A 26,577-nucleotide genomic window follows, 5' to 3' on the forward strand; every position below is an offset into this window, starting at 1 on the left:
TACAGCTCGAAGTGGAGGTGAGTTCTGGAAAAATATTGACAGGGTCTTTAAAAAGTCTTAGAAAGGTATTGAAATTAACCTAAAGATTCCTGTATATACCATGAGTAGGTAACATAGACTATGGCTGTTCTAGTGTCAACTGTCACTTAGATCCAACTGTCACTTTCAAATTAACCTCAACATTCCTGTATATACCCTGACATGATTCTGGAGACTGTCCTGAGCATCGCCATCCCTGTGTGCATTATTATGTTTTCCTCAAATTGTATTCGATTTTCAAAAATCTAATTTGTTGTGATTTTCATCATGTTTTCGTTTCAGTCTTGTGAAGTGGAAGTGGAGGCCTCTGAATCAAACTTCCTTGCTCTGGTCCAAACTCTTCTTACAGACCCTGTCGAGAGGGATCACTTCTTCCAGGTCAGCACACTTATGTACTTGGTTCTTAACTATTAGTGTACTGGGAACTGCACAGATGTAGCACAGATGCAGCTTTGATACATAGGCCTAGCCTGATGATAGCACTGTGGTAAAGCACAGTATACTTATATCACATACAATAGTACTTCTATACAGGATCATTTGATCACAATAAGCAGTTGATCACTATAACCATATTCACTGTTACCGGAATGTATCATAGTCATATTGGTAACCCTGTCCTTCTGTCACATAATGCACCACCTCTCCCAGAAAATTGTTGCAATTACAAATGCTTTGGTATTCACATGTTTATATTTATTTTGTTTGCATTGGAACAACACAAAAAAGCAGAGAAAAAAGGCTGTGACATGATTCCACACAGAACTCCAAAAATGGACTGGACAATATTATTGGCAACCTCAGCAGCATGTTTGGTAACACTCCCACGCCCAGGGAGGTTAGCTGCAGCGCCATGGTCTGTCCACTTCTTGATGACGTTGGTCACAGTGGACACAGGAACATTAAGCTCTCTGGACGTGTAGCTTTGAGATTGTCCATACTTTGCCACAATTTTGTTTCTCAAATCCTCAGACAATCATTTGCTCTTCTTTCTCTCCTCCGTGCTCAGTGTGGTACACACAGACACACAGACACACGACACAAAGGTTGAGTCAACTTTGCTTCATGTTAACTGGTTGCAAGTGTGATTTCTATATTGCCAGCACGTGTAACTTGACACAGGTGAGTTTAAATACAAATTAAAGCAGCATTACATGCTGGAAATACAAGTATTTCTTACAATTTATCTTACAGGAAAGTTCATTTTGTCCAGTTCTGTATGGAATTAAATCAGATTTAGTTTTTTTTTTTCCTCTGCTTTTTTGTGTTGTTCCAAAGCAAACAAAATACATAAACATGTGAATACCAAAGCATTTGTAATTGCAACAAAGTGCTTTTATCAGACAGAAGTGCTTTTATCAGACAGAGGTGATATTATCAGTCAGAAGTGCTTTGATCAGACAGAGGTGATATTATCAGACAGAAGTGCTTTGATCAGACAGAGGTGATATTATCAGTCAGAAGTGGTGTTATCAGACAGAGGTGATATTATCAGACAGAGGTGATATTATCAGACAGAAGTGCAGGGGTGCCAATACCTTTGTCCATGCCTGTATATAAAAACACCCTGCCATGTAACTTATCCCATTTTCTCTTTTCATCTTCTCTCCTAAGCATGTGTTTCCTGTGCAGTACGGCCGTAAGTACGAGTCTGCTCTGCAAGGACTCATGTGGGAGTTCCTCTCCAGGCTGGAGCAGCTGCTTCCCATCCCAGACCTCAAGCAGGTATCCATGACTACCAAGACACACTTGATGTTATTTGACATTTTAAACTTAAGGCCAATGCACACGGTGTGCGATATTGTCGCACCGCCGAATTCGATTCCATTGTTTTGAATGAGACAATGCACACGGCGTGCCATGCGATATTGTCGCACGACAACATTCGATTCTCAATTCACACCACCGAAGTCAACAACACGGCCCATCTCATATGGGATTACAAGACACCTATATTACATAATAATAACAATCGAGCATGGAGGCACAATATGCCCAGTTGTATCTTGTAGAAATTGTGGAAGCAAGGCAAGCAATATTGGTAGAGCCTATTGTAATCAGCCTGCCTGGTCCGACTTCGGTGGTGTGAATTGAGAATCGAATGTTGTCAATGCCGTGTGCATTGGCCTTTAGTTTCCACTTCATAATTGTGTCTAACAGCATTAATCCCACTACAGTAGATCTGTAGACTGATGATGTTCTCCCGTCTCACAGACGGCGTCTTGGCTCAGCGCCGGACCCTCCGTCCTTGACGAGTGTGTCTCGTCTGTGTCTCGCTCTCAGCAGCTGAACAACGTGCTGCAACATCACAGAAAGCTTGGACATCTGGACACTTACAGTAAGTCACTTATCAACAACCTGCCCATCAATAAATAGAGTATAATAAGTTTTACCTTGCACAATTAATGAAAAGTGATTCGTACAGAGAGGTGGTACACAGCTGAATCTTTAGGGTTGTGTGTAACATCCCCCTTGAATTCAGACGGTCACTGTAACTGGAAAAATTGGAAAAGGTTGTTGAAATCTCTGTAATCTTCCTCCCACTTTCAGGAACTCTGTCTTCCTCAATTGGCGACTGCATCTTTTCCTCTCTCTCCCTCCCCCCCTCAGTGGGGGTAGTGATGGCCACTAATCACAGAGACTTTGAGATCCACCCAGAGTTCATGGACAACACCGTCTTGTATGGGGAGCAGATGGAAGCCGAATCTATATTAGTGACCGATTACACAGAGGTAGAGCTTGGGACCAGTGTGTATACCAGTGAGGGAAGAGAGGTAAGAATAGTGTACAGGACAGAGGCACAAACGCAGATAGACAACCAAGCTGAATTAGATCAGAAAGGATTACAGGGAGAGCATCAAGGGGAAGAAATAGACCTGATTTGTGAAGAAGTGGAGGATCTGGACCAAGACCTTGAGCTCGCCACAGAGGAAACAAGCCCTGTTGACACAGAGGTGGAAGTCGTGTCTGAAGAGGTCAGGGTGGTTTGTGAGGAGGTGGAAAGAGAGGTGGAAATCATTTATCATGAGGAGCAAAATGTAAAACCTGAATATGAAGAGCTTGTTGTATGTGCAGAGAATACAAATGACAGGAAGTACAGTAATGGAGAGAATATCAATAAAGAGAGGGAGGTGAAAGAGGAGGAGATTGAGAGGGATGAGCAGGAGAGAGATACAGCTGGCGGCCAAATTCCAAAAGCTGACACAAACCAAGGTGTCAAGTCCAGTTGTGGGCAACGAGATGGGAGTGATCAGGTGACTTTGTGTTTACTCCGCGAGTCGACATCACAGCCTCTCCCAGTGTCCTCAACCTCTCAACCACTGAGACCGAACAAGATGTTGCTGAGGAGAGTTGGACCACAAACCAAGCGAGGGCATGTCATGGTGTTGAAGAGTGATTCGAGTGTGACCTGGGTCGTCCCCTTAAAGCTGCTGCCCGAGTCTCCAGAGAAAGAGTAAGTGTCTAGTGTGGTAGAAAGGCTTCTAGGGTTGTTTCTACTGCAACTCCCTACTCACCGGCATCACCTCCCGCTCCCTCCATAGACTCCAGATGGTCCAAAACTCTGCTGCACGCCTCCTTTCAAACACCCGCTCCCGTGACCACATCACTCCTGTCCTCCACTGGCTCCCCATCAAAGAACGCATCCAATTCAAAATCCTCATCCTCACATACAAAGCCCTCCATAGCCTGGCCCCCCCTTACCTGACTGACCTCCTTCTCCCCCACCGCCCTACCCGTACCCTCCGATCCTCATCCACTGTTTCCCTCACTGTCCCACCCTCAAAACTCAAAGGCTTCGGTCACCGTGCCTTTTCACGAGCTGCACCCCGCCTCTGGAACTCTCTCCCCCAACCACTCATAGGGCTTTCACACCGGCAAAGATCCGTGCCGGTTCGCGTTCGCGAACCAAGTCTGGAACCGGCCGGCGCGTTCAGACCGAAGCTCAATTGGTTCGGAACCTGAAAAGTTGGTTCGCAGCGGGCACCAAAAAATAGTGGTTCTCAAGCGCGAACCAAAACGTAGAACAGTCACGTCGTCAGTGGGTGTGTCCTATTCTAGGCTGCAGAGACCAGCAAGGAGGAAGTAGACACAATGTAATCTAATCTAAACCTAATCATTAGTGATCAAAAACAATATCAAAAGTGTCATTATTCTCTCTATCTTCCTCACATGCTCAGCAAACACACACACGCGCGCGGACATGCGCGAACGCGAATTTCGTAAGCCATTTCTATTCCAGTAATGGAGCAGCTGATTAGTAAAAGAACGCATATAGAAAGTGTCTTTTGTTTTGTTTCACAGAAAATTTTGTTTATTTCAGATACTGTAGTAGTGGAAGATATTATCCTCTTTTCCAGTGAAGTAGCTGCCATCTAGTTGTGAATTGTTTTGTTTATCCCGCCCCTTCATCACCCAGCGTTGATGACGCGGATGGTTCATGTTACACTGGTATGAACGCGGGCTCGTTCGCCAGACAGCACCAAGGTTCAGAGGTTTCCGAACGCGAACGCGAACCGGCACGGTTCTTTGCCGGTGTGAAAGCCCTATCAGAGACTCACCCTCACTTCTCACTTTTAAATCCCACCTCAAAACCTACCTGTTCTCCCATGCCTACAGCCTCCCCTACCCCTAGCCATCTCCCCCATCCCGGCGCCCCCCCCCCCCCCCCCTTGACACGCATACAACCTCCCCTACCCCTACCCATCTCCTGTAACCCTGCCACCCCCCTGATATGCATACAGCCTCCCCTACCCCTAACCACCTCCCCTGTCCCCCACCCCCCCACCCCTCCCCGTTCGCTGACTCTGTGTTCCATGTTACTTGTTGTTTTTGTGTTTTCCGTATCCCCTATATTGTCAGCGTCTTTGAGCCTCGGAAAAGCGCTATATAAATTCAATGAATTATTATTATTATTAAGGCTTCTAAGTTCTTGGAAGGGTGCCACTATTTTACTTGGAATACATGTTGTGCTTATTTTTATCTAAATCCTCATCTAGGGAAGCCATTGAGGTCTGCAGTGCTGCTCCTATCAACCCCCCAATCAATGGGATTACAGGTTTGTTAGTTCCGAATTTCTCAATTGAACATAACAGTTCTATATGACACACCAGGCGACTGACCCACTGGTATCAGTTCATCTATAAATCCATCATCGGCAAATCCCCCCCCTACCTCTGCTTACTACTGAACTTCTCATCCAGCACTCGCAATCTCCGCTCCAACAAATATATCACTCTGGTCCCCCCCAAAGTCCGCACCTCCTTTGGCCGTCACTCTTTTCAGTTTGCTGCCCCCACTGACTGGAATGCGTTGCAGTTGTCACTTAAACTCACCACTTTTATAGCATTACCCACTTTTAAACACTCACTTTCAGATGTTGTCTCGGATCACTGCACTTGCTTTTAAGATAACTTCCCCCTGCTGTAATGTATAGATATTTTTGATACTGTATTGCACTCATGTTTTATATTGTATATATCGTGTTTTGTATCGTATATACTGTGTTGTGTTCTGTGTACTGACTTGCCTCTGTTCTGCCAATTGGCCAGATCGTCGTTGCAAATGAGAATTTGTTCTCAACTGACCTATCTGGTTAAATAAAGGTTAAAAATTTTTTTTTTATAATAATAATAATGACACAACGTGAGCTGAGAATGATAAGGTTCTATCTCCGTTTAGGGCAGTTCAGAGATATTGAGCGTCAAAGTTTTTACATTCCATTATGTTTTGTGAGATGGAACCTTTGTTTTTTATTAATTACTAACTCAAAAATGTCAACATTTAAAAAATAACACCACACAGGCATTAATAAACACCTAATGGATCAGATTATGTAAAAAACTAAATTTTGACAAAAATCTATCTAAAAAAAGAAAAATGTATAATTCTAACGTCACGACCTGCTAGCATTGGTTCCACAATGTTAAAGATGGTTCCAATACTAATTATCCTTCTCTCTGTTTTCCCCTCCAGGTGGAGCGGGGGAGGCTCCTTCTCTGGTCTTCGCCTGCTCTCAGTGCTCCTTCTACCACACGGACGAAGTGACACTCCGGCAGCACCTTAGAGACCTCCACCCGGAGGAGTTCAGCCGCCTCCTGACCGCCGGAGGAGACGAAAGCGATGAATCACCGGCGCCAGAGCCTTCCGGCAGCAGCCCTGTGCAGCAGCAGCCTCCCCCCAAAGCTCCTCGTACGGCGGGGAAGTCTCACAAACGAACCGTGCGCTCCAAGACATGCCCCGTGTGTGGGAAGACGTTCTCTCGAGCGGCGGACATGAGAAGGCACCAGCGGTCGCACACCGGGGAGCGTCCTTACAAGTGTGCGCAATGCGGGAAGGCTTTCCAGTACTCCTTTGACTTGAAAAGACATCGACGGAAGGGTACGGGGTCATGCCTGTTCCAGTGCTGCCAGTGTGTCGAGAGCTTCGATCAAGAGGAGGAATTGAAGAGGCACTGCGGCGCGGCTCACTCGGCAGATGCCACACCACTGGCGGAAGACCCGGAGAGTAACCAGCAAAGCCTCGGGGAAGAGGATCAATATAAATGCCCAACTTGTGACATGTCCTTTAGTCAGATAAAACAGATGGAGCGTCATCAGATGAGTCACTCAGACGACGACGACCCGCTACGCTGTGGTCAGTGTTGGAAGAAATGCCCCGACGCTGACACTCTCACGAGACACATGCAGATGCATACAGGAGGGCAGCCCTACCAGTGCTCTGTGTGCAAGATCGACTTCTCTCAGTTGGTTTGTCTGAGGCGACACTACCTGAGGTCTCACAAGGACGAGGAATCCTTTCTGTGTTCGAACTGTCCGAAGGGTTTCTCGAGGATATCGAACTTGATCAAACACCAGAGGACTCATACAGGCGAGCGCCCTTACCAATGCTCTCACTGTCCGAAGCGATTCACACAATCACAGATCCTGACCAGACACGAGCGGATGCACACGGGAGAGAGACCGTATCTTTGCCCTGACTGCGGGAAGAGGTTCTTGTCCTCTGGGGAGTTGTCGAAACACCTCCAGTGTCACTCCGAGGCCAGACCCTTCCCTTGTTCTCAGTGCGGGAAGACATTCAAAGCCAACCGGTTCTTAAAGAAACACTTGCAGACCCATACGGGCGAGCGTCCTTTCCCCTGCTCCCACTGTGGGAAGAGGTTCTCCAAGTCGACAGATCTGACCAGGCACAACCGCATGCATACTGGGGAGAGGCCACACTTGTGCTTGCAGTGTGGGAAGAGCTTCTTGACTTACTCCGAGGTGGTGAAACACCAACGTTACCACACCGGAGAACGGCCGTTCAAGTGCGCCCAGTGTGGGAAGACGTTCACGCAGTCGTGCTACCTTACGGTACATCAGAGGATACACACAGGGGAGCGTCCTTACTCGTGCTCCGTGTGCGACAGACGCTTCAACAGCACCACGCCCCTGAGGAGACACATGCTCACCCACACAGGAGAGAAACCCTTCAAGTGTTCAGAATGCGGGAAGGCCTACAGCAGACTGCATCTTCTGCGGAGCCACGAACAGACGCATGTCGGAAATCTGTGTTGAGGCTTTTGTGTGTTTTGTGTTTATAAATCATTTATTATTCACGTGACAGATCTTTGTGATGCATCCATGGATTTTTTTTTTTTTTTGTGACATTTATCTTGATTTATTTTGGCACAAGCACTGTCAGATTAAAGTGGTTAGCGTAATACAGTGTTGTGTACAGCATTAAAGGGAAACGTATGACTGAACTGTGTTACTAACTCCTTCAATTAAAATGATTTAGAAATGTAAAGTTTTGTGGTGGTGTTACTTTTCTTATGAAATGTGCATAAAGGGTGGAATCAAACGAATGAATAGTGCACATGAATAGTGCACAAGTGGAAAAGTACTTGACTTGTATTATTCTTATTATATTTATTATTATTATATTTATTTATATGTATTATTATTATTATTATATTTATTTATATTTATTATTATTATTATTATTATTATTGTTATTATATTATAGCATTATTACTTGCCTTTATTGTGAAAGGTTGCATGCGGAACCAATGTCATCAGCCATGGGCACCGGAAGTTTGGGGGAATTTCCTTTTTGCGCTCATGATAAAACGACAGGAAGCAGATCCAGCGTTCAAGTATTGACATAATTCCATCGCTATAGAAGTAAACATATTGATATGGACACGCGCGCAGCCTTCTCAGTCATCAACGGTGTGTGTGTGTGTGTGTGACACGTCCATCTGGGACATGCAGAACTAGGCCAGAAAGTCTTGCAGGCGAACTGTGCAGGCTAGCGAGCTAACAGCGGCTGCAAGACAGCCAGTATCTATCTATGATGGATCTAGACTCAACCCAAAGTTATTATTGATTCAGACAAATCAGTCATGACAAATGGTTCATTAATGATGCTACAATCCCTTTCTAGTCCAAGTCTCCAGTCCAATGTCATATGTGATGGGATGCAGCAACATTATCACAACAAAACTGAGAGACAGAGACAGACAGAGAGAGAGAGAGAGGGAGAGAGAGAGAGAGAGACAGAGACAGAGAGAGACAGACAGAGAGATAGGAGCCTAGAAGCTGCAAGCATGTTTAGTTGTTCTAATGTGTATGTGTCTCTCTGTGGCCTTTCTAATGTGTATGTGTCTCTCTGTGGCCTTTCTAATGTGTATGTGTCTCTCTGTGGCCTTTCTAATGTGTATGTGTTTCTCTGTGGCCTTTCTAATGTGTATGTGTCTCTCTGTGGCCTTTCTAATGTGTATGTGTCTCTCTGTGGCCTTTCTAATGTGTATGTGTCTCTCTGTGGCCTTTCTAATGTGTATGTGTCTCTCTGTGGCCTTTCTAATGTGTATGTGTCTCTCTGTGGCCTTTCTAATGTGTATGTGTCTCTCTGTGGCCTTTCTAATGTGTATGTGTCTCTCTGTGGCCTTTCTAATCTGTATCTGTCTCTCTGTGGCCTTTCTTCCTTCCAGACCCTCTCCTCCCCCTGTCCTCCCTGCGCCTCCTGGTCCCTCCCCTGCGCCTCCTGTCTGCGGCCATGTGGCAGGTGGCCCAGCAGAGGGACGTGCTGCGGTATGACCAGCTGCAGGAGTTCGTGTGTCTGGTGACCAGGACAGCCCCAGAGCTGCTGGCTCCCAGGCAGAGAGCCCAGCTCATCCTGGGCTTGAGAGCGAGGGTGAGTGGCCCTACGGGGGTGGAGGAGGCTTGTTCTATCGGGTGGCTCGTGGTTAGACTTGTGGGTGGAATGAATGTTGCCTTTTGTAAACAGTACATATGTTACGGTACATGTGGGAAAACTAGGGTTAGGGTTAGGTGCTAGGGTGCTACGGTTAGGGTTAGGACTAGGGTTAGACATGCCAGCATGTACCAAGTCGACGTAGCACGCACCTAACCCTAACCCTAGTTTTCCCAAATGTACCGTATTCCCACATGTACCGTAACACATACATGTAATATGTACACTGCTTTGAATGGTATACACCCTTGCATAGCTTTACTATACTGTAGAAGCCCTAGTTTTGTTGTAACATACTGCGGTCTCTCTTCAGCTGGTTCTAGAGTTATGCCGTGGCCCTGCTGACCATCATATCATCCAGCGCTACCTGGACGTACTGCCTGTTATTCCTTCAGGGCAGATAGAAGTGAGTTTCCCCTCCTCGTATATTGTTGCATACTCGTGTGCTGTAGATCAGTGGTTCTCAAACCCTCTCCTCGGGGACCCCCAGCCTCTCCTCTGGGACCCCCAGCCTCTCCTTGGGGACCCCCAGCCGCTCCACATATCTGATCTGTTCCACCACCAGAACACCTGATTCAACTGATCAAGTACAAACCATAATTGCTTTGTACTGCTACTTAGTTGAATCAGGTGTGCTGGTGGTGGAACAGATCATACTATATGTGGTGCGGCTGGGGGTCCCCGAGGAGAGGTTTGAGAACCACTGTTTTAGATTGTCTGATGCTGAATCTTATGGTTTTGCTGCAATTTTGCTACTCTGTCATGTTTCACCGTAACTGTTTATGGTGCATATGTGTCGTTTAACATTATACAACAGTTAGTTCCGACCAAGTAATTTGATTGGACAAGAGGCATTCCATGAGTGCTGATATACAGTATAACAGCACTGGGACTTTTAACTATATGCATCACTCCGCCGCACAGATGTTCTACTAAATGACCGTTAATTAGACTACATGTTTGTGTTCAGGTTACTAGGCAACAGTCCATTTGAAGTTCAGTTGCGGAACTATTTTTTGTTTATTTTTATCATTAAATAAACAAACAAATCATAATCTGTTGTCGCTTATTGCTGTTAACTAATAAATCGCGCTGTAGAACTGCGATTGTGATTGTGAACTGTGATAGAAAAAACACTCCCTCTCGTGTGATATTGCTTAAGTAAAGTAATTTTGTGATGAGATGATCTTACGTCTGTTTACTCTCCTACAGTACAGGGACGTAGAGGTGGAGGCGTCGGCATCCACTTTTGTGGCACTTATCCAAAGCCTCCTGAAAGACGCGTCTGAGAGAGCCTACTTCTTCCAGGTCAGCCACATTTATTTATTTATCTATTTACCAGGGACAGTGCACATTAATCAACAAATCAGTTTCCACATCAATGTAAATGTGCCAGAGTTAGCTCATGAGCTAATTTCCATCTGTAGTCCCTGAGCAGGCTATTACAAAATGAATGGTGTAGTGTCATTAAAAACACCAGCAAGCACAACAAAACGACACAACAGGCAATACATTACATGACAATACCAGACAAAGCAAGACAATACAAGTTAAGCAGGCACAGCAAAATGATGCAACATTGCAATACAGTACAAAACGAGATAATACACAGATGCATCATGACAAAGTGACAAATATAATTAAAAACAGTGTTTACGAGGAGTGCTTGAAATGAGTACATGCGTTCTGACTCAGTCTCTGCGCCTGTAACTCAAGTTATTACTCAGGACCGGTAAGAAATAAAAAAAATGTAATGATCATTTACTCACCTTTGAACAGGTGGTGTTCCCCGTGGAGTATGGCCCAAAGTATGACACGGCGTTGCAGTCGCTCATGTGGGAATTCCTCACCAGACTGGAGCAGCTGTTTCCTGTACCAGACCTCAAGCAGGTATTGATTAGAACCGAGTGCATAACGTCATGTGACGTATTAGCTCTAGCTCTGTTCAACAGATGGACCTCGCGTCTCTCAAAGTGAAATATATTGCATTAGGGATCGTTAAAACTATGTTTCGGGAGTGTGTCTACTATTGACTAATGAAAACAACAGATCCACAAGATCTTTAGTTTTATTTATCTATTTATTTATTTTTTTCGAAAGGTGTTACATTTTTTGGAGTGGGGCAGTCCCACTCATACTTTTCATTTTGTATTGGATAGAGATAGTGAAGGTAGACAGGAAAGTAAGGAGGAGAGGGAGGGCATGTCAGCAGGTCATGGGCCGGATTTGAACGGGGGGGGGGGGGGGGTACAGTATTATACATTTTGGAAGATGATCACAACTCTTTGTGCTGCATTAATATGACATACGGATATCTGGTTCACTGATAGGGCTTACACACCGGCAGTTCCGAACGCCGGTTCGCGTTCGCGTGCCGAAACCTCCGAACGTTGGCGCTGTCTGGCGAACGAGCCCGCGTTCATAACAGTGTATCGTTCGCCAGACAGCGTCAACGTTCGGAGGTTTCGGCACGCGAACGCGAACCGGCGTTCGGAACTGCCGGTGTGAAAGAGGCCTCAGTGCCTTTTCTGTATCAACATCTAGAGATAGGACACTGAACTGTTCTTCTCTGTCAGACCGCAGCGTGGATCAGCTCCGCCCCCTCAGTCCTGCAGGAGTGTGTGTTCTCGGCCCCAGAAGACCTGAACCTCATCTATGAACACCAGAAGAGTCTGGGACACATGAAAGGGCCAGGTATGTCTCCTACAGTGTTTATAACGCTAACCGTACCATGCAGAAGAAGCTGTGATGTTTAGGATGTTTCAGACGAGTGTCCTTTTGGGATTGTATTAACTTAATATCTCATTGTTATCCCTGCCTCTTTCTCAGCTGCACCCTCCTCCTCCATAGGCGACTGCATCCTCTCCTCTCTGTCCATTCCTCCCTCTCAAAGAGCTGTGGTCACCGCTCAGCCAAAAACCTTCGCCATCCGGTCGGAATCAATGCACAACTACGCAAACATGCTGAACCCTTCAATCTCTTTAATGGGAGTGGATGCAGATACCGTAGTGATGACTGTGTACACAGAGGTGGAGGTGGGCACAACAGGGGTGTGCGAGGAGATCGAGTGCACAAATGAAGTGTACGCACAGGAAAACTCCTATAAACTGGACGAGCAAGTGATCGAAATAAGAAACGATTGCAAACAGGAGATGGTCACTGTTTATGAGGATGGCAACGTGGCTGAGGAAATGAGTGCAGTTGAAACCATAAGCGTGGACGAGGAACAGATGGAAACTGCGAGCGCTAACTTGGAACAGGCCCACGAAGGCGCTTGCGTCTTAAAAGAGGTCGAAACCTCCGAGACAGATGAGACAGACCTCGCTGTCAAAAAGGAGGTCCAAGATCACGAGGCGGTGACGGTTGAGTGTTGCGATTCGGAGGCTGTACTTTTATGTGTTGAGATGGCAGCGGAAACTATGAAACGTGAAACATCAAACGAAGTGTGTGATAAAAGTGTGGATTTTGTTGACGGAGGATCCGCGGTGCACAAACGGAATGAGTTGGGAGGGCGGAACGATTGTGTTGAAGTTATTGGCACTTCTCATATAAAGGATGTGGAGGAGTCTGTCTGTGCGCAGCAGGAAGAGAGGGACGCCTCCAACACGGTCACTTCCTCTCGCGTCCAGCAGCCGGCGTCGTCCAGTGTGAGACGGTCCACCAGGCTGAAGATGAAGACGACTAAAAGTCGACGGCAGAAAGGACAAGCTGATGCGTCGGAGGAAAAGAACAACAAAACAGGGAAACGTTCCAAAGAAAAAAAGTAAGAGTGATGTTGATTAAAAATGTTTTATCAAATTAAGATAGTATGTATATGTTTTCACTTATTACGCCGTGAAGTTGATTGTTTTTCTGTTTGATCACAGTGACACTGATGCCTCAAGCAAAGCCTCTCTCATAGCAATCAGGAGAACAAAGACAGGTAAGGATGAAAGCTCTGCAACTGCTGACAAAAAGAAAAGGAAATATGGAAATAATGTTTTGCATATTGACTGTTCTTTCTGTTCATTACTCTCGCTGTCTCTCTCTCTGTCTCTCTCTCTGTCTCTCTCTCTCTCTCTCTCTACATCTCTGTCTCTCTCTCTCTCTCTCTCTCTCTCTCTCTCTCTCTCTCGCTCTCTAGGTGGATCTGTGGAGGTGATCTCCATCATCTTTTCCTGCCCCCAGTGTCCCTTCCACAACGGGTCAGAAAAGACCTCTCACATCCACATGCAGAGTGTCGACACCGAGGAGTACAACAAGCTAATGGCATCCAAGTTTTACAGAGCAGCTATCTCCCTGTCTCCCAGGAGCACAGACCAAATCTTCACATCAATCAAACTCCTCCCCCCCGCGAACACGTTCAAAGTCGAATATCTGAAGAATCCCCCCAACAACACAGACCGTTTCACGTGCGAGACCTGCGGGAGGATCTTCACCCGTACGTCCGACGTGAAGAGACACCAGCTCACCCACACGGGGGAGCGTCCCTTCAGCTGCTCCCACTGCGACCGGACCTTCCAGCACTCCTGGGACCTGGCGAAGCACGAGAGGAAGCACTTCGGCACTCCCGTCTCCTTCCCGTGCGGCCAGTGCGACATAAGCTTCCCCAACCTCCGCTCGCTGACGGTCCACCACAGGAAGTCCCACCCGGGCGAGGGCGAGCTCCCCCAGCTCTGCTCCATCTGCGGCAAGAGCTTCCCCGCGGCGGCCGAACTCCTGGAGCACAGGAAGACCCACGGCGCCAGCCTGCGGTACATCTGTCAGCAGTGCGGCGAAGGCTTCGACTCCCTGCTGGCGCGCTCCCAGCACCGGCAGAACCACCTGGTCAAACGGCAGTTCAAGTGCGCCCACTGCGACAAGAGCTACACGCGCCGGGCCGACGTGAAGAGGCACATGGTGGCGCACACCGGCGAGCGTCCGTACCAGTGCAGCCAGTGCGGCCGGCGCTTCTCCCTGCGCTTCATGCTCAAGAAACACCTCAAGGTATGAACATTTAATGAATGTGCAACAAATATTATGTGCAATATGACAACCCATGTGTACATAAGGTTCAGATATAGGAAAAAGTTAGGATATTTATAGCATAGCATAGAGTACAGCACAGTGTTTTATTGTATAGTAGTATAGTATAGTAGATAGTGTACATAGCCTTTATTTATGTCAACCAGCTCTTTTCCCTTTTTTTATTTTACCCGTGGCCCTCTTGTTTTTTAGTCCTTTTTCCAAGCACCAGGGGAGCCCCCCCTCCTAAATTTCGTTGTATGGTACCTGTACTGTATTAATGACAATAAAGACCATTCATTCATTCATTCATTCATTCATTCAAGGTGCACACGGGCGAGCGGCCGTTCCAGTGCTCCCACTGTCCGAAGAGGTTCACCCTGGTGTCCATCCTGACCCGGCACGAGAGGATGCACACCGGGGAGAGGCCCTACCTCTGCTCCCAGTGCGGGAAGTGCTTCCTCTCCCAGGGGGAACTCTCCAAGCACTACAGGTCCCACAAGGACGACAGACCGTACCCTTGCAACCAGTGCGAGAAGCGGTTTAAGAGTAAAAAAGCCCAGCAGGAACACATCGTCTCCCACACGGGCGTGCGTCCGTACCCTTGCTTAATTTGCGGGAAAGGCTTCACCAAACCGTACGCGCTGACCAGACACAACCTCATACACACCGGGGAGAGACCGTTTCCTTGTACGTATTGCGGGAAGACTTTCCTCACGCTGGGAGAGGCTCAGCTGCACGAGCGCATTCACACGGGGGAGCGGCCGTACCCCTGCCCCGTGTGTGAGCAGAGGTTCAGGAGCTCGTCGGAGATGGCCAGACACCGGCGCTGCCACGCGGGGGTGAGGCCGGCGCGGCCGTACTGTCAGCAGTGTATGAAGAACTTCTCCTCCTGGGCTAAACTGAAGAAGCACACGGAGGTCCACGCTAAGATGGAAGAGGTCCAGTGCTCAAATGTTGAGAATGAGAATGAGCTAGCAGTGTCTGTGGAGCAGGTGGAGTAGGAGAGACCATCGGTGCCTTCTATGAATGCATTTGTTTTGTTGGTGTGTGTCTTGCTCCAGGCCTTTGTCTGCAATATTATTTGATGTTCCAGTTTTTCACTATGTGAGGCGTATTACACTCAGAATATGATGATTGTCTTAAGTTCAAAGTTCATTGTAATACAAGCAAGGCAGTGATATTTTGTTTCTGGTCAATTAAATGATTACTTGCTATGATTTCCCTCCACTGCCTTTATCCCATCTTTTTGCCTTCGAGATTTTCAAATAAATATATGAAGGATGGTAACTCGGTGCTCGATAATCTACTACATTATCTTAACAACATTTCAATTTAGTTTATGGCTGTTGCATCAAAGCTGTCATTGATGGTTGTGTGATTAACCTTTAACCATACTGCTATCAAAGTATCCTAAGTGTAACAATTAGGTTAGCTTTTCATATTGTAAAACTATCCATACTTAAATGCAATCGTCTAGATTATGAACTCAAACTGTTAGTACATGCATATCCAAGTTTAAAGTCTGTGAAGTTATTATATTCTTGAAACTACGATCCTCTGGCCTCCAGTCTTGCAGAGGGAGAATCTTCTCAAAAGAGGAACAACAAAAAAGCTAAAACAAATGCTATCACCCTAAATCTGCCTGGATTTAATGCAATTCCATTTCCCTGCTCAATAAATGTATTTTGTGCTACTCTGTGTCTGTTCTCTGAGTCTCCTTGACAAAAAGGGGAAATACATTGGCTGAGAATATTGACTTTATTCCCCTCAATGGTTAACAACAGCTCGCGTCCTCCGACCTCAAAAAGCATTGGAAGAAAACACGTAAGAGGAGAATCTAGATCTTCTACCATCCATGCGTTTTCAGTAGGACACATTAAGGAAAGGCTTATGCATCTTGTTTCGTGTGTGTGATGTAGCAGGTGACATTTGTGATCTTGAACGTTCCCCCACCGGGGACCCGTCGTGACGCGGGTAAATCCGCCGATCAGCTTCCGGGTTCGCAACGTCTTCTGGAGTCTGTTTGAAACAACCTCAAACCCGCAGCGTGCATGTTGTTGACATGCGCATTCTGCAACGCAATATTTTAAATAAAATCGATTGTAGATTTATATATATAGTGCGAATGTTGCTTTTCTCTGCGAGGAGGAGGAGGTGAGGATGCAGAATCTGGTCGACACGTCTTACTGAGCAGCCCTTTTGCATCTTTATTTTGCAACAATTTGGCCACGCGAACATGGACCTGGAGGACGAGCATGCAAGTATGAGCATTGTTGGATGTTTTCATATCGTGTTACTATGGCAGCCAGGTTGTGATGACGCCATTCCGAGCTGTTATGACTGGTTCTGAGTAAACAGTAAACATTCCCTCTGGTCTGGGGTTCAGGGTTCAGGCGCCATGTTCACACCGTGTAATGGTTGGTCACGGGCGGACATTTTAACGAGTCACCTGTCGCTAAACTGTCCTGCAGTTATCCGTCCCTAAGATACATTTGCGGATTACATGGTTGTATGAAAATGTCATTAGTTCCAACATTGCATTTTTTTTTTTGCCTTTTATGAGCGTTTGTACTGCTGAATACGCCCCAGTTATTCCCGATACAGTTGCATTCAATTACACAAGACTGTTGTCAAACGTTACAGAGCAAAGGGATGTATGCAAACAAATGAATCGTTCCATTACTAAAGACAATTACTCTGTTTGAATTTGAGCCGTTTTAGCCCCTTCTGTGCTATGTCGTTAAATTGAACACGTGAGGTAAAACCACTTGATCCCAACCCTGCTCATTGTATCTTATTCATTGTTTTCAAACTCTGGTTGTGTTCCAGACCCCCCTCTGCCTCCAGACCCCCCTCTGCCTCCAGACGCCCCTCTGCCTCCAGACGCCCCTCTGCCTCTCCCCTCCCTGCGCCTCTGGGTGTCACCTCTGCAGCTGATGTCAGCATCCCTGTGGCAGGTGGTGCAACAGCGAGAAGTGATGAATTATGGTGTTCTGGCAGAGTTCATCTCCATGGTGACAGAGATGGTCCCAGAGCTGCTAGGCTTCAAACACAGAGCCCAACTTATTTTGGGATTCCGAGCGAGGGTAAGTAACTGAGGAAACGTGAATGGTGGGTAGATGTACAATGTATTACGGAATTAAGTTTTAGGGAGAGGAGGGAGAGAAGAACAATGGTGATGCTGCTAAGAGGCTTTTATTATGAAACTATTCTGTGACTGTTGGAAGCAGATTTACATTTCACAACATGTGAAGAGTGCGATAAAGGTCCATGATTAGATGTCTGTTATTCCAGCACATTCTAGAGTTGTGTCGCGGGGAGCATCCGGTGGACCCTCAGGTCGTCCTACCCCACCTGGACAGGATCCAACCCCTTACCCCCCCCAGCAACGATGCAAGTTAAACTTCTTTATACAACAGTTAGTTCCGACCAAGTAATTTGATTGGACAGGCATTCCATGAGTGCTGATATACAGTATAACAGCACTGGGACTATTAACTATATGTATCACTCCGAAATGACAGTTAATACAAATTAGCTCGCCTGCAGATGTTTGTGTTCAGGTTACTAGGCAATAGTGCAGTTGCGGAACTATCATCATCTGTTGACACTTATTATTGTTAACTGATAAATTGCGCTGTAGAACTGTTGTATAAAAGCAATATCACACTCGAGGTCGTGCTGTTATACTGAATATCAGCACGACTGTGATTGTCTTCGGTACTCGGCCTGCGGGAATATCCTCTTCCTGGCATGAGATAGTAACTTTATAATCGATTCACCTATTGTGTTGCACTTACTTTGCACAATCCTTATCTTATATGTATATATGAATGTACTTATTCAGGTGAATAACACAGAGGTGGAGAATTCAGAGACACATTTTCTAGAACTGGTCCAAACCATACTCAAAGACCCTGAGGAGAGGAAGCACTTCTTCATGGTGAGACAGCACACAGCTCAGCTCCTCTTGCATTGCCTAACCATCCATTTCATCCAAGTATTTTCTTCTCTCAATACACTGACCACCTCACCATGTGTCATACCCAGGAGGTATTCCCAGTGGAGTACGGACCTCATTATGACATTGAGCTGCAGACACTATTGTGGGAGTTCCTCTCCAGGATGGCACAGCTGCTGCCAACTCCTGACCTGGCTCAGGTGAGGGAAAGGAGCATTTCTCATTACAGCCATTTTTTGGTGTTACAATTCGGTTGTTAAGTCGTGCCGTGTTTCCGGGTCCAAAGTTGGCTGAGGCGCTCTCTTCGAAATGCCTCAGTAATAATAATAATTAATTATATTTATATAGCGCTTTTCCGAGGCTCAAAGACGCTGACAAATATGGGGAAAACGTGAAAGTGCTGTGTCCCTGGTTGTATGAATAGATCCCAGTCTAAAAAACAATTGAACTGTCATTCTACCGCTGTCGTACACTGGTACTCTGGTGCGGAGAATTTCTGGTTTGGACCCGGAAATTGCTTAACGTCACGTTTGACGTCAGACTTAACAACCGAATACCAAGTACACGCCACAGCTGCTTACTCAGAATATATATATATATATTGGAAGTATTGTGAAATAGTATCTAGTGGACATTTCTTCTTTTTTTCATTTGTTAATTTGTATTTTCTTTTCCAGACCGTGTCATTTCTAGGCACTGACCCCTCAGTCCTCAAGGACTGTGCCCAGGCTGTTTCTCACCCAAAGGATCTGCAGAGTCTGCTGCAGCACCTCAAACACCTGGGACATCTCGATGAACATGGTGGGTAACACACACAGCTGAGTGATGCATCCTAGTTGTCCATAGTTGTCTATAATCTGTACATGACGTCCATCCAGATATATTGGCTCTAATTCTTACCTCTTTTTGAGCAGTTCCCCCCTTCCCCATCGGAGACTGCATCCTGTCCACTCTCTCCATCCCTCCCCGTAAAGTGGTGATCAGCCCTGACCAGGCCAGCTGTGACAGCAGTCAACCAGAACCCTCTCAGGTGTTTGTGGACGATACGAGCCCTGTGTCCTTTGCAGATGACATCGTGGTGGAAATCATCACCGTCACAGACTACGCCGAGGTCGAGCTGGGGACAAGCCGGGATGGGGAGGAGGAGACGAGAGGGGGAACCAGCGACGAGGAGCCAACTGTGGAGGATAACAACACCGAAGGGTCACCTAAAGAAAACACTTCTGAAGAGGTGGTGGTGAGAGAAGAAGAGATGTGTATGGAAGCGGAGGAAGAAAGAGGAGTGAAAGAGGAACAGGAGAGCGATTCGAAGAGACTCCCCCATCTTGGAGAAGCTGCGGATGACCCCACGTCCTCTCAGCAGCCAACCCCCTCTGGGCCCCACGGCTGCCCAGTCTGCGAGAAGAGCTTTAAGTTTGCCTCTGCGCTGATAGCCCACCGGGTCATCCACACCGGCGAGCGTCCCTACCAGTGCAATCAGTGCGGGCGGTGTTTCTCCTTCCGGCAGTCCCTGGACAGGCACAAGCACACACACAAAGACGGCCGCAAGTACGACTGCCAGATCTGCGGGGAGACCTTCCAATCCCTGTCGGCCCGCACGGAGCACAAGAAGACCCACATGGAGGACAGTGCGTTCCTGTGCCCACAGTGTGACAGGAAGTTCAACTGGGAGCTAGCTCTGGTGAGACACCTCAACACTCACACAGAATCGGCGATTGAAGCAACACTGGAAGCGATAAAGATCCTAAAAACAGAGCAAGACGATGTAGTGATCGAAGAGAATGTAGGAGAGGTGTCTGTTGAAACCTCTGAAACAACAGACCAGGTGGGGTTGGAGGATGGAAGGAAACCTAATCCACAGAAAGCAGAGGGTCAGTCTGCTCAAAGCTCCTCCTCAGAGTCTGCAGTGTTGGTCCCAAAGCTTCTGGACAAAGTGATATCCCTGGTCAAGGTCCGCACCAGTGGACGGACGCCAAAACCAACCATGAAGGTTCAGGTGGTGAACCTGCAGAAACTCAAGGGCAAAGTTGCGACCCCAAAGAGGAGGGTGGCTGGAAGCTTGGTGAGCCTACCTTCTATCAAGCCGGTGCCCTTTAACAGGTAAAGTCAGGAAGGCAGACCAGCTGTGGATTCATACTGTATCGTGACGTTAGAATTATAAGGTTCTATCTCCATTTTTGTCAAAATTTAGTTTTTTACATAATCTGTACTGATCCATTAGGTGTTTATTAATGCCTGTGTGGTGTTATTTTTAAAATGTTGAAATTCTTTAGTTAGAAATTAATAAAATACAAAGGTTCCATCTCACAAAACATAATGGAATGTAAAAACTTTGACGCTCAATATCTCTGAACTGCCCTAAACGGAGATAGAACCTTCTCATTCTAAACGGAGATAGAACCTTATCATTCTAAACGGAGATAGAACCTTCTCATTCTAAACGGAGATAGAACCTTATCATTCTAAACGGAGATAGAACCTTATCATTCTAAACGGAGATAGAACCTTATCATTCTAAACGGAGATAGAACCTTCTCATTCTAAGCTCACGGTATGTCATCAATCCTCCACACTGTTCCTATTGGCTTCATTCACTCTAATCTATTTAACAGCGACGAGCATTCCTACGGTTCACCTACAGTCTCATCCAAAGAAGCAAATGCAGGTGAGCAATGTCACAGCTCTGTGTGTCACTGACAATTATTATTATTTAATTCTACACAATTCTGCCTGTCAATCTCTCATGTCATATTTTTTAAAATGTCTTTCAGAGTTGCCTGCAGACGGGTCCTCTCCTGTCTTCTCCTGTCTCCAGTGCTCCTTCAACCACACAGACGAAGCCTGCCTACAGCAGCACATGGAGACGGCCCACTTAGAGGAAGAGCATCATGACGACCCGCCGTTTGAGCCTCAGGCTGGGCAAGCCGGGCCCTACGACTGCCTGGACTGCGAGAAGAGCTTCAAGTTTCAATCGCTACTCAAAGGCCACCGGCGCATCCACACCGGCGAGCGCCCGTACCCGTGCTCTCAGTGTGGCCGGCGCTTCTCCTTCAAACAGTCGCTGGAGCGGCACAAACACACACACAAGGAGGGGCGTAAGTACAACTGCCAGATCTGCGGGGAGAGCTTCAAGTCCCTGGTGGCCCACAAAGAGCACAAGAGCACCCACATGGAGGACGGGACCTACCTGTGCTCCGAGTGCGGACGCAGGTTCACCTGGCGGTCGGCGTTGGTGAGACACCTGAAGACCCACACGGAGGACGCCCCTGACAAGACGGAGCGTCCGCACCAGTGCCCCCGGTGCGACCTGGGCTTCAGCTGCGTGACCTACCTCAACAGGTACAACGCAATTTGATGGCAGCTACTAGATTGTAAACATAAGTGCAATATTGAAATACAACTGTGAACATTTCAAACCTGCTAACTGCGACACTTTAATGAATGTGCAACAAATACTATGTGCAATATGACAACCCTTGTGTACATAAGGTTCAGATGTAGGAAAAGTTAGGATATTTATAGCATAGCATAGAGTATAGAACAGTGTTTTATTGTATAGTATAGTAGTATAGTATAGTAGATAGCCTTTATTTATGTAAACCAGCTCTTTTCCCTTTTATTTTACCCTTGGCCCTCTTGTTTTTAGTCTTTTTTCCAAGCACCAGGGGAGCCCCCCCCCTCCTAAATTTCGTTGTATGGTACCTGTACTGTATTAATGACAATAAAGACCATTCATTCATTCATTCATTCATTCATTCAACAGGCACCTCCTCACGCACGAGGAGGAGAGGCACCACGTCTGCAGTTGCGGCAAGAGCTTCGCCTACAAGGCCGCCCTGACCGCGCACCAGCGCACCCACCAGAAGGAGAGGCCGCACCAGTGCAAGCAGTGCGGGAAGGGTTTCCTGTACAAGGGGGGCCTCCTGAGCCACATGAAGATCCACTCGGAGGAGATGCCCTTCATGTGCTCCTTCTGCGGGAAGAGCTTCAAGCGGGAGAGGAACATGAAGAAGCACGAACGGTGCCACACGCGGGAGAACGTGTTCGGCTGCTCCCAGTGCGACAAGACCTTCGTGTACAAAGCCACCCTGATCAGACACGAGCTCACCCACTCGGGGGAGAGGCCGTTCCTGTGCTCCGACTGCGGCAAGGGCTTCTTCTCTCACGCCGAGCTTCTGAAACACGAGCGCTTCCACACGGGACATAAGCCGTTCCAGTGCCCTCACTGTGAGAAGAAGTTCACCCAGTCGTGCTACCTGACCATCCACCTGCGCTACCACACCGGGGTGCGCCCGTACACCTGCCCCCAGTGTGACAAGAGCTTCCTCAGTGCCAACCGGTTAAAGAGACACCAGCGAACCCACACGGGGGAGAAACCCTACCTGTGTACAGACTGCGGGAAGGGATTCAAACAGTCGTACCACCTAAAGATGCACATGCGGACTCATGCCATGATGAAGATAGGATGAGGAAGTCTTGTCTGTCTGTTGAGACTTTGGTCCAGTTACGAAGGTAGAATGTTTTGGTGGATGCCTTTATCCACTGCATCATTGTACGTACAAATGAGCAGAATTAATCAATAATGTTGATGTAAATGATTCAAACATGTTTGGTTTAGCATTTGCCACTTCATGGGACTTCAATGAAATTTGTTTTGAAAGTATTCAAAGGTTATTTTGTATTCCTGTAGCGTTTACAGCCTACCATTTAAAAAGGATGCACAAGCAATACTTTATTTAAAACTAAACTTTATTCAGAAGTTTGGTACATCTGTAAATTCAACAAGCATTGGTTTGAAAGGAAAACATGTTTTACTTTGTAACAGTTGTCTTGAGACGTTGCTCATGATGTTGGCAGTAGGAGTGAGCTAGCACTGACAACTGTCTCACAAATAAGTACACCTTTTATGTGGAGATGGGCTAGGGTCCAGTGTTGAACAATAATAACAGGAGTTCAGTTCTGATGGGCTGGAATATTTTGCAAGTAACCTCCTGGATAAATGAGGTAAAAAATAAAAAAAAGACACACAGTCACAGGTTCATTTGTGAGTTGTTTTGAGTGTGACCTGATCCTAATTTTTGTCTTTAAACATGATTGTGAAATAAACTCACTTTGGAGTTCCTCTGAGTCATTAGCAATGTTTCCAGATACAATGTTTCACTCAAGGAGTGCACACCGGCATACAGAAGATACAATGTTTCACTCCAGGAGTACAGATTATTATAAACACCGGCATACACATTATGTTCAGTAGTTAGGAAACCTGTGACATGTTCAGTGCCCCATCAGTAACAGTAAAGAGTGCAACACTTGGATCACATCAATTCAAAACGCATGGTAGCCCAGCAAACCTTTGTTGTAACTGACCCAGGACCTTGGGGGACAGACTGTGACAGACCTAAACCACCACATGGAGGGTTATGGGGCAGTGGTCACTTCCCATGGCTTTGTTGCGGATCTTGTTGTCGCACAAGCCGGGCAGCAGAGCGGCGGACAGCACGAAGTAGTCCAGCCGCCAGCCCACGTTCTTAGAGCGGGAGTTCATCATGTAGGTCCAGAAGGTGTAGGCGTTGGCCTGCTCGGGGTAGAGGTCGCGGAAGCTGTCGGTGAAGCCGGCGGCCAGCAGCTGGCTGAAGCCCTCGCGCTCCTCGGCGGTGAAGCCGGCGTTCTTCTTGTTGCCCGTGGCGTTCTTCAGGTCGATCGCCTCGTGCGCCACGTTCAGGTCGCCGCACAGCACCAGGGGCTTGCGCTTGTCCAGGTCGCTCAGGTAGGCCCGGAAGTCCACGTCCCAGGTCTTGCGGTAGTCCAGGCGCACGAGGCCGCGGCTGGCGTTGGGAACGTAGGCCGTGACCAGGAAGAAGGTGGGGAACTCTGCGGTGATGACACGGCCCTCCTTGTCGTGCTCCTCTTTACCTGAGGAGAGATCGGTGATAGGGAGGGAGAGGTAGGTAGGTAAGTTAGATATACTTGGAGAATGCAGTCGTAATGTAGAACAGGTTGTGGTGTTATGTCTTTTGTCTAAATCGATTTTTTTAAAATATAAAATACTTTGCAATAATAATTTAAAAAGCAAACCCTACACACAACTTGTGAGCTTAGAATGATAAGGTTCTATCTCCGTTTAGGGCAGTTCAGAGATATTGAGCGTCAAAGTTTTTACATTCCATTATGTTTTGTGAGATGGAACCGTTGTATTTTATGAATTACTAACTCAAAAATGTCAACATTTAAAAAACAACACCACACAGGCATTAATAAACACCTAATGGATCAGATTATGTAAAAAACTCTGACCAAAATGGAGATAGAACCTTATAATTCTAACGTCACGAACTGCAACTCACCGATGCCGTAGGTCACCTTGAGAGGTTCGTTCTTGCACAGCATGGCCACCCCGCTGTAGCCCTCCTTCTCGTCTGAACCTGACCAGTACTTGTGGGGGAACTCGGGCATGGAGGTGATCTCGTTAGGGAGGGACTTCTCAGCACACTTGGTCTCCTGCAGGCACAGCACATCTGGGGCCTCCTCACGCACCCACTGGGCAAGAGAGGGCAACGACAACCAATCAGCTACAAACTACTGGAAGTGTTCTTAGTGTCATAAAACCTTTCCTCCTACAAACTGTCCTTTATTTGGTTCATTGAATAGTGCTCGTCTCAAGAAGCATTAATAGATTGATAACATTGGACCTGGACGTGTTCTGAGCCCTTCTCTGTCTCTGTTCCCTTCCAAGAAGAGTTGTTTTTAAATTTGTTTAACATTTTTGTTTTTACCTATTATATTTGTGGTGCGAAATTGTGTGTTTTTAAAATTGAATTAGCTGTTTTTATATAGTCTAAAATGTGCTGTTTTTTACTTACTGTACCTGTAAAGCACTTTGACGGAAAGTGCTATATAAATAAAGTTATTATTATTATTATTATTAACACGTCCAGGTCCAATGTTATCAATCTATTCATGCTTCTTGAGACGAGCACTATTCAATGAACCAAATAAAGGACAGTTTGTAGGGAGGAAAGGTTTTATGATTTCACATCTGCAGTTAAAAACAAATCTAGGTACTACAGATGAATGCACATAATGTCTCACATCCAAGCCCTTCTTCTTGACCCAGGCTCGGAGCCCGTCCACGTTCCAGGAGGTGATCTTCATGTTGGCGTCGCGGCCGTCTTTACTGGTCATCTTATCAGGGGGGTCCTCGTACAGGATGGGGGGCTCTGGCTCCTTTCCCTTCTTCCCCTTCTTGGCAGCAGGAGCTGTGTGATGATGAAGAGCAAGAAAGCAGGGGATGAGGAGAACAGAAGATAAGAGAACACCAACAGATGATCTGTAATAACATGTGTTGTGCTTTGACACTGATCACCCTGACGTGTAGAAAACAGTGTACTGACTGACGCACATATAAGTTATCTATCTTACACACTACACCGTTTAAGATGCATATTGCAAGACATGTTCAGATTAATCTATTTCTGTATGCCACATTAACATAAACCTCTATTACTGTATGCCACGTTACTGTATGCCACATGTTAACATAAACCACTGCAGCACCTGCGCCGTTGTCCTGCTCCTCATCTCCAGCCTCCTCCTTCTTCTCCTCCTTCTTCCCTCTCTTGGACATCCTGGCAGCACCGGTCCTGAGTCCACACGCACCCCGGAGACACACCACACGCACGCACAGCAACACACGCGCCGCCGCTGGAAGAGACACACATCATATGCATGATCAGATGATCAGACACACATCATATGCATGATCAGATGATCAGACACACATCATATGCATGATCAGATGCGGCCGACCTGTATTCACAATTCTGAATGAATGAATGAAAGATTTATTTCGAACATGTGATAAAATAAATAGTTATAACAACAAAAGACAAAACAAAAACAAGAAAAAACAAAACAAAACAAAAAACACTATTTACTTAACATGTCCGAAAAGGAGTAGGAAGAAGCATAAGCTTATTTAATCCTACCCCTTCTCCAATAATCAGAGATTAATAATTAATAATCTGCAGTTGACTTCAATATTAATATAATATTTTTTTAAATTAAATCAAATGCAACCCCAGAGCTTTGTGCACGTTGTGCATGAACACGTACAGAATGCACAGACGTTGTAACAGTAGAAAGCACTCAGCTCGCTGGTGTAAAACAGGGCTGATTCTGCACAAAGGAACACCGGCAGATGGGCTCGTGCGGCCTCGGTGAGAACATCAAGCCAGATGAATTAAAAATCGCAAGAGACAGTGAATGCTAATCATTATCATTTCTTATTATATTTGCATTTTTAAATACAAGTAAGAGACCAAACCAAGAGTTCTTACTTTGCACTTCTTTCACAACAA

At 46.4% G+C, this 26,577-nt stretch overlaps 4 protein-coding genes across 4 annotated transcripts in view; 3 read left to right on the forward strand and 1 right to left on the reverse strand.

Annotated features, from left to right (window-relative positions):
• Positions 1-3,374: 3,374 nt before the first annotated feature.
• On the forward strand, positions 3,375-7,592 carry LOC308164446 (uncharacterized protein; the record flags this gene model as incomplete). The annotated part of the gene is made up of 3 exons (XM_080538539.1): positions 3,375-3,493; positions 5,037-5,095; positions 6,013-7,592. 3 exons carry the CDS (start codon positions 3,375-3,377, stop codon positions 7,590-7,592), a joined length of 1,758 nt encoding a protein of 585 aa, XP_080394665.1.
• Positions 7,593-13,518: 5,926 nt separating this feature from the next.
• On the forward strand, positions 13,519-15,821 carry LOC308164447 (uncharacterized protein; the record flags this gene model as incomplete). Its single annotated transcript, XM_080538540.1, has 2 exons — positions 13,519-14,238; positions 14,583-15,821. The coding sequence occupies 2 exons, from the start codon at positions 13,519-13,521 to the stop codon at positions 15,258-15,260; spliced, it is 1,398 nt and encodes a 465-aa protein (XP_080394666.1). The 3' UTR covers positions 15,261-15,821.
• A 674-nt stretch (positions 15,822-16,495) lies between these two features.
• Positions 16,496-22,689, forward strand: LOC308164448 (uncharacterized protein; the record flags this gene model as incomplete). The annotated part of the gene is made up of 9 exons (XM_080538541.1): positions 16,496-16,520; positions 17,107-17,345; positions 18,107-18,202; positions 18,310-18,420; positions 18,898-19,021; positions 19,135-20,320; positions 20,833-20,885; positions 20,992-21,559; positions 21,984-22,689. 9 exons carry the CDS (start codon positions 16,496-16,498, stop codon positions 22,687-22,689), a joined length of 3,108 nt encoding a protein of 1,035 aa, XP_080394667.1.
• Positions 22,690-22,697: 8 nt separating this feature from the next.
• Positions 22,698-26,577, reverse strand: part of apex1 (APEX nuclease (multifunctional DNA repair enzyme) 1) — a 3,938-nt gene continuing 58 nt past the window's right edge. The window contains exons 1-5 of the mRNA XM_080537619.1: positions 26,557-26,577; positions 25,775-25,921; positions 25,310-25,476; positions 24,565-24,757; positions 22,698-24,133 (exon numbers count right to left, since the gene is read on the reverse strand). The exon at positions 26,557-26,577 is cut by the window's right edge and continues 58 nt beyond it. Of these exons, the coding sequence (XP_080393745.1) occupies positions 23,619-24,133; positions 24,565-24,757; positions 25,310-25,476; positions 25,775-25,844 (945 nt within the window). The 5' untranslated portion in view covers positions 25,845-25,921; positions 26,557-26,577 and the 3' untranslated portion in view covers positions 22,698-23,618. The remainder of the gene's footprint in view (positions 24,134-24,564; positions 24,758-25,309; positions 25,477-25,774; positions 25,922-26,556) is intronic.

The sequence above is a fragment of the Nansenia antarctica genome (assembly GCF_963989245.1).
Source record: "Nansenia antarctica genome assembly, chromosome: 8".
Classification (NCBI taxonomy): domain Eukaryota; kingdom Metazoa; phylum Chordata; class Actinopteri; order Argentiniformes; family Microstomatidae; genus Nansenia; species Nansenia antarctica.